At 38.9% G+C, this 11,087-nt stretch overlaps 1 protein-coding gene across 6 annotated transcripts in view; it reads right to left on the minus strand.

Moving 5' to 3' along the window:
- ENOX2 (ecto-NOX disulfide-thiol exchanger 2) overlaps nt 1-11,087 on the minus strand; it is a 312,866-nt gene that overhangs the window by 15,566 nt on the left and 286,213 nt on the right. For all 6 annotated transcript variants that reach the window (XR_002824593.1, XM_023734304.1, XM_023734302.1 and 3 more), the window contains one exon: nt 5,548-5,653. Coding sequence is in view for 5 of the 6 variants with exons in the window: in XM_023734304.1 (XP_023590072.1) it covers nt 5,548-5,653 (106 nt within the window). In the remaining variant the exon portion in view is untranslated. The remainder of the gene's footprint in view (nt 1-5,547; nt 5,654-11,087) is intronic.

Here is an 11,087-nt window from a genome sequence, read left to right on the forward strand (position 1 = left end):
GTCCAGTTGTGAGGATTTTTGTTTTCTTTATGTTGAGGTGTAATCCATACTGAAGGCTGTGGTCTTTGATCTTCATCAGTAATTGCTTCAAGTCCTCTTCACTTTCAGCAAGCAAGGTTGTGTCATCTGCATATTGCAGGTTGTTAATGAGTCTTCCTCCAATCCTGTCTGCCATGGGTGACCCTGCTAGTATCTGAATACCGGTGGCATAGCTCCAGCATCACAGCAACACATAAGCTCCCACAGTATGACAAACTGAGAGACACGTGGGGGACTCACAGTGTAGTAGGTTAGAAGTCCAAATTCAGGGTGCCAGCTCCAGGGGAAGGCTTTCTCTCTCTGTTGGCTCTGGAGGAAGGTCCCTGGAGCTTCTCTGTGCAGGAACCCTGGGTCCAAAGGACATGCCCTGTTCCTAGAGCTGCTTTATTGGTGGTATCAGGTCCCCCACTCTCTGCTCCCTTCCCTTTCCTTTTATCTCTTGCAAGATAAAAGGTGAGGCAGGCCACACCCCACGGAAACTCCCTTTACATTGGATCAAGGATGTGACCTGAGTAAGGGTGTTACATCCCACCCTAATCCTCTTTAACATAATCTAATCTTGCCTCATTATCTGATAACATCTGATAAGACATTAGGATTTACAATACATAGGAAAATTACATCAATCAAAAAATGGAGGACAATCACACAATACTGGGTATCATGACCTAACCAAGTTAACATATATTTTTTGGGGACACAATTCAATCCATGACACCTCTACAGTCATTATCTCTGCTCCAATCAGGCTCTATCAGCCTGGATACAACAGGGACCCCACTGTTTCACCTTCCAGATCTCGAAATTCCCCTCTCAAAATAGTATGCCCGCTCTCAATTTCCACCTTCTTTGTAACATTTGATAATGTTGATTTCTCTCTAGTTCGATAAATTCTTCTCTTAGTTTCCACAATCCATTGTTTTTCTAGTTTTCTTCCCAGTCTCTCAGATTGCTCATTTTCTAATTTCTCTGCAATCTCCTTTTCCTTTCCTTCTCCCTTACTGTGGTAGCCCCCAAAGTTCTGTACTCAGACCTTTGCTCTTTAGTTCTCTCACTTGCCTTTTGCACTAATTTATTCATATTTTTAGGGCTTCAGCCAACAGTTCTATACTACCATCTTCTACTCCTACTTTCTTTAACCCTGACTCAAATAAAAATCCTTTTTTTTAAAAAAAATTTATTGTGGTAGAAATATATATAACACAACATTTGCCAATTCAACGTTTTTACATGTATAATTCAGTGACACCAATTACATTCATCATGTTGTGCAACAATCACCAATATCTGTTGCCAAATTTTCTATCACTCACCATTAACTGATACTCACTGCATCCTAAACAATAACTCCCCCCTTTCCTCCTCCCTCCCACGTCACCCCTGGTAACCACTGATAAACTTTAGTCTCTACACATTTGTCTATTCTAGGTATTTCATACAAAGGTAAGACCATACAATATTTGTCCTTTCAAATACAAATCCTTTATGCCTATTTCCTAACTACCTGCTGTCTGGAACTGAGCTCACCGTATTTTGCAAATCAGCCTCATCTATCAGCCCATTTCTGTCAGTTCTACCACCAACCCTCTAATCTCCCAGACTAGAAAACTTAAGACTCATTCTGCATTCTTTCCTTTTCTTCTTCATCTATATCCAATCTGGCACCAAAGACTTTAGTTTATTCCTCTGAAATGACTCATAGTATCTTTAATCTCATACTCTCCATTGCCTCCTCCTCTACCATTTTCTCTCAGTTCTCACTGCCTTTACTCTAGCACCAACCTTCATCATTTGACATCTCAGTTCCTACAAAGGTCTCTGACTGGTCTCTCTTAATGTAAAATTATCCCCTAAATATATATAATTCATGCTGCTTTCATCATATTAGTGGCATGGTCAAGACATGCTAATGGTTCCATATTATTTACTATGCTAAGTCTAAGGTCGGCATTCATGGTCTCCCATAGTCTGGGTCCATCTTGCTTACTCAATCTTTTATATCCCCATATACACATAATGCTTATTTTCCTCTTTAAGCCCTACTTCTTCTACTCCTCCCTCCCTTCATCAAGATGCTTTCTTACCTTCTCTCCTCTTGTCCAAAACTGGTCATCTTTCAAGTTCAGTGTTCAAGTTCACTGACTATGACTGCTCTGGCCCACACTGATACCTCTTGCCTTACTGCATTCTAAGCAATAATCTCTTCCAGATTAGTACCACACAGTATTTCTTATATTTTGTGTGCACTTACTAGATTTTGAGCTTATTGAGTACAAACATACATTTCTATTGCCCTCAGTTTATAGGACATACTAAAAAAAATCCAAACCCACTGCCATTGAGTTGATTCCGACTCATAGTGACCCTATGGGACAGAGTAGAACTGCCCCATAGGGTTTCCAAGGAGTAGCTGGTGGATTCGAATTGTCGACCTTTTGGTTAGCAGCCAATCTCTTAACAACTGCACCACCAGGGCTCCTATATAGTGCTTGCTAATTAACTGGTCAAAATCCTAAAATGGGAATAATGGGAGGTAGTGGGAGAGGAGAAAGGAGGTTGGATATCAAGGGAAGAGAAAACTTTGGCTACAACAATGAAGGAGAATTAATCTAAGTCTCTCTCTCTCTCTCTCTCTCTATATATATATATATATTCAAAATGTGGTCCCTGGACCGCCAGCAACTAAATCATTTAGGATGCCTGATAAAATGCAGTTTTCTGAACCTAACTGCAGATCTACTTAATCATATTCTAAAGCCCAGAAATCTGTACGTGTAAAAAGTAGCCCAAATGATTCTCATGTGTACCAAATCTGAGAACCACTAGTCTAAATGAAGAAGGCAGAAGATAAATGGTGAATGGGAACAGCTGGCTGTTCTTATGTTTACTGGATACGTATACTCTCCATCATGGCTAACAACAGAATGAAATAATGTCCCACTATTATGATTTGCTTTGATGTGATTCTCCCTCTTCAGTACATTTCTTTGAGCACAGCAGCCCCCTCTTTCATGGAAAGAGTATTTCAAGTACTGCAACACAAATATGGGCTGGTGAGTATAGAGTCTCTTGAAGTATAGTAATTTTGTGGCACACCAAGGAAAGCAACTGAGACTGCTAGGTTGGTTTTTGACTCTTAATTTCTCTAGGAAGTCAGATCTAACCAGAAACATGCTATAGGCTCCTGGAATTTAGGCTTGGCAGCATGGAGAGAGAAAACAACAACAACTCTGTGATCTCGTTTCTTAAGCTTTTAACTGGAACCAAGCAATAGCTAAAACATGTAGCCGATTTAGATAAAAACTGAGGACCCTCTCACTGGCTCACACCGAGCAGGATTTCTGCAGTTGAGTACTACAGCAGCGAGATAAAATTAGATATGATCGAGGAGAAGAAAAATGCACAAAAGTCCTTGAATTAGAATGAATTGAAACTTTCTGGGAGAAAAGCTATTTGGTAAGCTCCATTAAGTCTATTGTAGGTAGCTTTATTTGACAAAGCAGCATCCTGGCATGTGGAACAGCAAAGAAAATAGCTATAAGATGATCTGTCAGGGAGTTTCTAGTCTCTAAACGAATAAGATTCTGTGCAGCAGCCAATACAGCTTTTAACTCAAAAGAGATACAGAAGTAAAATGCAATTATATAACCCTAGTAAGTGCATTCAATCTGAATCTCCTATACACCCCTCTCCTTCCCCAATAACTCCTCAAACTCAGAAATTTATCAGGTGGATGCTCAAACTTACAGTTGCATTTATTTTGCAACACTGGAGAAACACTCTATATATACTTCAGATACTGCAGTGGAGACAAACCTGCAAGTCAAAGCTTAATCAGATGTAAAACATCCTGGCTAAGCACTTAAATATTCTGAATAGCTCAACTATTATTAAACTCTTTCGTTTATTTTGGCTCTAAATGCCAACTATCCAGTGACGACAAAGGGTTTATTCAATATAGATGTTTGTTTGTATGTTTAGGGATCTAATATACTGCAAAAGTGGTGGGAAACTCAGATGCAACAGCTAATGAATGCCTTTAAAAAACTTTGACTTTGTAGTTTTCTTAAGAGTTTCTGATAACGGAGTGAAGATTCTAGGACCACTCAAGTGGCTATAGAGCTGCTGCCTTCAATATTCAAGTAATGGAACCAGGATATTCAGATTTGAATTATCAATCAATCAACCAATCAATCTCTCTTTCTCTCTCCCACACACACATACACACGCACACGTTTATTGAGTATGTACTGTGTACCAGGCACTATGGCAGGTGCTTCCACTAGATTATGAGCTCCTCAAGGGCAGGGCCAGTATATTACTATATCTCTAATGTCCAGTACAGTGCTTGGCATATAAAAATTAGTTATTGAAGGGATGAATGAATAAATGAGCCCATTGAACCATCACAATATCCCTGTTAGATGGCTTTTATAATGTACTTCTTACAAGTGAGGAAGCTAAGCCTCAGTGAGGAAGAAGTTCCTCCTTAGTCAAGGACAGAGCTGGGACTAGAACTCAGGTGTCCTAACTTTAAGTCCAGTGCTTTTCCACTATTATCTTGCAGCCTCCTAAGATTGACTGGAATGATTTGCCAGAAAACACTGGTCTTCTAGTTGATATTTTATTTTCCTGTGGCAATCCCCCTGCAAGATAATTTGTTATGAAATTGAAGGGTTTGGGCGGTGTCATATTCTTCAGCAGGTTTGCCCTATGGGCCCACCAGGGACCCACACTGTGGCCTCTGCCTGACAGTGAAGTCCTAAAAGCCTTTATCCATACAACTGCTTGTGGACTTCCACTTAGTTCTCAATATATTCCCAACTAACCCCAACAGAAGGCAGCAGACAGGCAGACTGTGATATGTTGTAGATATTTCCATTTTGGTTGTAGATTCTCTTTTATCTTTGTGATTTTTTTTTATGGAACTATTTAATTTTTATGCAGACAAATTTATCAAAAATTTCCTTTAGGATGTCTAACATTGATGTCCATCATCCCCAAATTATATAAGCAACCTCTGTGGTTTCCATATTTTCTTTTGCTATATGTATCTTTTTTTTTGTACATTTCAATCTTAAATTCATCTATAATTAATTTTGGTGTCAGGTGTAAGTGAGGGAGGGATCTAATTATTTTTTCCCAAAAGGCTGACTGGTTATCCATTTATGAATATGCTCTCTTATGGTTTCTCCTGCCGAATATATTATTAATCAATCCAAAACAAATATAGAACAATATTGCCCAACCGCCCACTGCTTCTTGGAAAAGAAAGTTCACTTTCAATTAGGTGCTGCAATGGAAGATGGGAATAAATGAAGACCACAGAATCCTGTAATCACAAAGTTGATATTCAGCCAGTGTGTACTTGTATGGCCTTACCAATTATTTCTAGCTGGTGTCCAGCCTGATTGGAAGGTGCCCACACCTTACTGGGTATTAAAGATTTTTCATATCATTCCTGCAAGCAAATGTTACTTAAATAAAACAAAGCAAACTTATCCTTACCTGATTCCTCAGTTTCTTTTGTTTCTTCTATTTCATCATCAGACATTTCCATTTCTTCTTCTCGCCTGATTCCCATTAGTTCATCATTGTGAATGTTGCGAATTTCCTAAGGTTAAAATGTACAGTTTTTAGATGGGAAAGCCTTGAAAATGTGAGGAAATGAACAGGGTTAAGGATAAAATAAAGCGAGGTTTTTTTGGGTCATCTAACAAAATCTCAGTGCACCCTTATGGCAAAGGCATAGCGGCACTCATATGGCAAAGGAAAAACAGACTGTAGTCTACTCTATCCTACTTAAAGCCTTCTTTCCATACCCAGGGCTCTGGCAGCCTATGACTCTTGCATTCCTCCCATATTAAAAACAAAAACAAAAACAAAAACAAAAACAAATCCATTGCCGTTGAGTCGATTCCAACTCATAGCGACCCTAAAGGAAAGAGCAGAACTGCCCCACAGGGTTTCCAAGGAGCGCCTGGTGGATTCGAACTGCCAACCTTTCAGTTAGCAGCCGCACCTCTTAATCACCACGCCACCAGGGTTTCCTTCTCCCATATTAGAAAGTACTTAAAGCCATGAAGTACCCCTCACCTCTTACTCACATAGATTTCTGGATTTTCTGTTAGGGGTTCTGCCATTTTCACCTTCCCATGTCTGACCCTTTGATTTTGCTGCTTGCCACCCCGTTCCATCTCCCCTTACAGTTTTACTCAACAGAACTCTTTTAAGTTAATTTTTTAAATTGTACTTTAGATGAAGGTTTACAGAACAAATAGTTTCTCATAAAACAGTCAGTACACATATTGTTTTATGACAATGGTAAGCAACCCCACGACATGTCAACACTGTCCCTTCTCAAACTTGGCTTCCCTATTAACAGCTTTCCTGTCCCCTCCTGCCTTCTAGTCCTTGTCTCAACAGAACTCTTAATCAAGTTTTTGCAGGTTTACAAGTTACAGCAAAAATGAGCTGTCAGAAGTAAGAACCTATCAGACCAACTCTCCGATGGACAGCAACTTTAAACTCTGGGCAAAACACAAAACAACATAAACAAAATCCACAACTACATGATGGCATTGGAGAGTGAACAAAAGCAGGCTTATTCTAAAGAGCAGCTGATACTTAGAAGAAGTGAACAGCACAGGGTGAGCTTCCCAGTTTTTTAAGAGTCTCATAGTCTGAGAGCAGATCAGAGTTAGCACCTCACGGGGTGGCTAAAATTCTAATAGAAAACCCACAGTCTTTTTGGCCTGAAGAACTGGACAACAGAGTTCATGGCAACCATAGGCATTGGAAAGTTGGGGGTGGGGGTGGGTGGAATCCCAGGAAGGAGAGAGCCAAAGAGGGAGAGCTCCAACTTCTGTATATAAGATCTGTCCAAATTTCTACATGACACCTGAACCATACATGCACAAGCAGGGCAGATTCCAAACAGCACAGTTAAGGCTGAAAGAACAGAACTGAGATTTCAGCTGTTATCTAAGAGACAGAGTTTCCAGTTTGAACTCCAACTAAGTAAACTGACCGTTAAAACGAAAGAAATAAGGTCAACATTCTTTGGAGAAACATAAAATAATCCAGAGTCTTTACAAAATAATATTCACAATATCCAGGATAAAATCCAAAATTACTTGACATACAAAGAACTAGAAGGAGTGATCCATTCTCAAGATAAAAGACAATCAACATAGATCAACCCTGAAATGACCCAGATGTGGGAATTAGCAGACAAGGATTTTAAAGCAGCTATTATTAACTATGCTCAATAATGCAAAGAAAATATGCTCATAAAGAATGAAAAGACAGGAAATCTCAGCAGAGAAATAGAAACTATTAAAAAGAACCAAATGGAAGTTCTAAAACCAAAAAAATATGATAATATAGAGATAACTTGAAAGAAAACAAAATAAATTCATCCAATCTGAAGAAGAGAGAGAAGCATTTAAAAAAAAGCTAACAGAGACATAGGGACTTATGGGATCACATCCAAAAGTCTAACATACATATAACTAGAACTTAGAGAGGAGAGAGAGAATGATTAACAAATATTTGAATAAATAATGGCTAAAGAGTTCTCAAATTTGGTGAAAGACATTAATCTACAGATTTAAGAAGCTTAGTGAACCCCAAGCAGGATATATGTGAAAAAAAAAAAGCATACTAGGAACATTACAGTCAAATGCTAAGTACTAAAGATAAGGCGAAAATCTTGAAAGCAACCAGGGAAAAACAACACATTATATACAGGGGAACAATAATTTGAATACTTTGATCTTTTTCAGAAACAATGAAGGCCAGAAGATGGTGGAACAGTATCTTTAAAGTGCTAGAAGAAAAAAAAATCTGTTTACTGAGAATTCCGTATTCAGAGAAAATTCCCTTAAGAATGAAAATGAGATAAAGACATTTTCAGACATACAAAACCTGAGAAAATTCATCATCAGCAGACCTGCACTGCAAGAAATGCCAAAGGATATTCTTCAGGCTGAAGGGAAGTGCTACCAGTTGTAAACTCAGATCTTCATTAAGGCATAAAAAGCACCAGACATAACCAAGATTACACTGGAAAGTCACTTAAAAAAAAAAAGTAAACAGGACTGTGCATTTTGGAGTAGCCTGCAATCATTTAGAGGCCACCTGATGCCTGGCAGAGGCTCCTCAGCACCAAGTTGAGAATTTCCTGCCTAGGTTAGTCCCAATTGGGCTGTCATGAAGGCAATATCCAAAGCTGCCTGGTAAAAATTGCCTCCATTTAACCAAACCAAACCAAACCTATTGCTGTCAAGTCTCTTCCAAAGGCTGTAATCTTTATGGGAGTAGACTGCCACATCTTTTTCCTGCAGAGCGGCTGCTGAGTTCGAACTGCTGACCTTTCGGTTAGCAGCCGAGCGCTTAACCACTGCACCAGCAGGGTTTCTTTGCCTCCATTTAGGGGGACTATGAATATTTCAAATGGATTTCTTAATCACTAATGTTATAGTTAATCACTATCCCAACTAATAGCCTCATTTTTCATTCCTCTTATCAGGAAAAATAATGGATGGAAACCCCGGTGGTGTAGTGGTTAAGAGCTACCGCTGCTAACCAAAAGGTCGGCAGTTCGAATCCACCAGGTACTCCCTGGAAGCCCTATGGGGCAGTTCTACTCTGCTCTATAGGGTCGCTATGAGTCGGAATTAACTCGACAGCAATGGGTTTTTGGTTTTATATCAGGCTAAGTTTTTGCTAACAATAAATAAAAGACCCTTTAAAAAAGGTGAGCTGTTCAGCATTATCACTGATAAAGTTAAGAAGTAATAGAAACACCAGATGCTAACATAGCATCTCCCATGTGCTGCAGGGGTATTACTTAAAGTAGGCGAAAATAACAACTTGCTTGAGAAAAATGAAATCTAAAAGGACTGTGTCAAGACAGATTTGTTATGTCCTATTCAAACTCATTGCACAGAGAACAATAAAAGAATTGCTCATTTCTAAGAATTCATTCTATCTCCAGTTTGGGTTTCAGTTATCATCAAAGAGCTGTTATTGGAAGGGTGATTATAATAAGTTTGACACTGGCAAATTCGAATATGGTATAACTTACTGCATCAGGGAAAGTCGTGGCTCTCCTAGTTGCCTAACAAAAACGTAGTCTGTGTGAGTGTATAAACAGAGACCAAGTCTCAATTCATAAACATGCCACCTAATTCTGGGAACGGTACTATCTTTCTCATAAAAGTAAATTGTGTTCCTTCTAGGGAAATGTCTCAGGGTAGCAAGATCTGAGAGCAAAGACATGCTCTGTAGCTGCTCAGCATCCACAAAGCATCTTTCTGCTTCCAGCTGGGTAAGAAAGCATAATCTCTTCTTAGAAGTATAAAAAGTTCAATCACTAAGTGATATAGCTTATCTACAGGTCTTTCACATCTTTAAAAAAAATCCCTAGAAATGTAACAGACCTATGGGCAAATTTTACCTAAATGCCTCAAAATACTCCAGGAACAAGAATTATCAGTCCCATTTAGCTGATAATGAAATGAGGGTGAGAAAAACTAAGGGGAAGTTTGCTCTAAGTTACTGAGAGTCAGGCAAAGTGGGAGAGCTCAGAACCTTCTAACCACTAGACAATCCTTCTTAGCTACAAAGAAACTATGGGTCTTATCGTTCTTCTTCTATATATACCCAATACTAAGTCATATGAATGGGACAAAAGGCAAAGCGAACATGATAGGTTATAGGGTACCGTACTAAAGTAAACTTATGGGGAAGTATTTAGTAAGTGACAGTACCCCCAAGTAAAGCAAGCGAGATTTTAATTCTTTGAAAACTTTACCATTAAAGCACTTGATATCTGAGATGCCTATTTTTTTTGTATTTTCCAGTTGGAATCAAAAAGTTCTACTTTGGGAAATAAACCCTAACAAATATCTTCAGAGTAAAGGGCTAAAAGGTGGCATTTACCTGAGAAAGACACCATAACTAGCATGGACGTAAGTGCAGAAAGGAGGAGGACTCTGAGCCACTGAAGTGCAGGCAGGAAGGGAAACAGCTGCTTCCAAGATTTGCCCCATTTCCCATGCTGACATTTGGATTCAGTGCTGAAACCGTAAGAGTGGCAACGGCATGCAAAAACATTTTCCGGTAATTTGCATTTTAAATCTCTCCCTAAAACTGACTGCGCCAGGTCACTGATAGACTACGTCACAAAAGGTAAATAGCCCACCTAAAGTTTCGGCACCATTCTCCTGCCCAATCAAAATCTATATCTTCCCCAGTAGGTCTGTGATATTTTTTCATCTGAATAGTGAACTGTTAGTGATTTTTGACAATGCATTATACTAGCTTTGTGTCTGCTGTAATGATAACTTTTTCTAAGGCTTAGAAATTCACACACCGCTCCACAATGGAGGACAAAACACTTTCATACAGAATAAAACTGAAATCCAAGACAGAGGAAAATGCATGAAAAGAGTCATTTTTGTACCACCTGACATTTTTTGATTTATCATAAAGTAAGCAAATCATCAATTGTTGCACGTTAATTATCTAACTGTAGTTTTCACAAAAATTTGTGTGGATTTAAATTCATCTTATTCCTGCTTTATGATAGGAATGCTATTACAGAAAATCAAAGTTTCTACCCTTTTATTAAACGTGTTGTTGCTGAGAATATACACAGCAAAACATACACCAATTCAACAGTTTCTACATGTACCATTTAGTACATTGATTACATTCTCTGAGTTGTGCAACCATTCTCACCCTCCTTTTCTGAGTTGTTCCTTCCCCATTAACATAAACTCACTGCCCCCTAAGGTTCCTAGCTAATCTTTCGAGTTGCTGTTATCAATTTGATCCCATATAGACAGTTCTTTAAAGAGCATGATGCTCAACAAAGCTTATTAAGAAAATGTTCTACGTCCTACTTTGGTGAGTGGTGTCTGGGGTCTTAAAAGCTTGCAAGCGGCCATCTAACATGCATCAATTGGTCCCAACCACTTGGAGTAAAGGAGAACAAAGAACACCAAAGACACAAGGAAAGTATTAGCCCAAGAGACAGA

Source organism: Trichechus manatus, unplaced genomic scaffold (genome assembly GCF_000243295.1).
Source record: "Trichechus manatus latirostris isolate Lorelei unplaced genomic scaffold, TriManLat1.0 scaffold00066, whole genome shotgun sequence".
NCBI classification, from domain to species: Eukaryota; Metazoa; Chordata; class Mammalia; order Sirenia; family Trichechidae; genus Trichechus; species Trichechus manatus.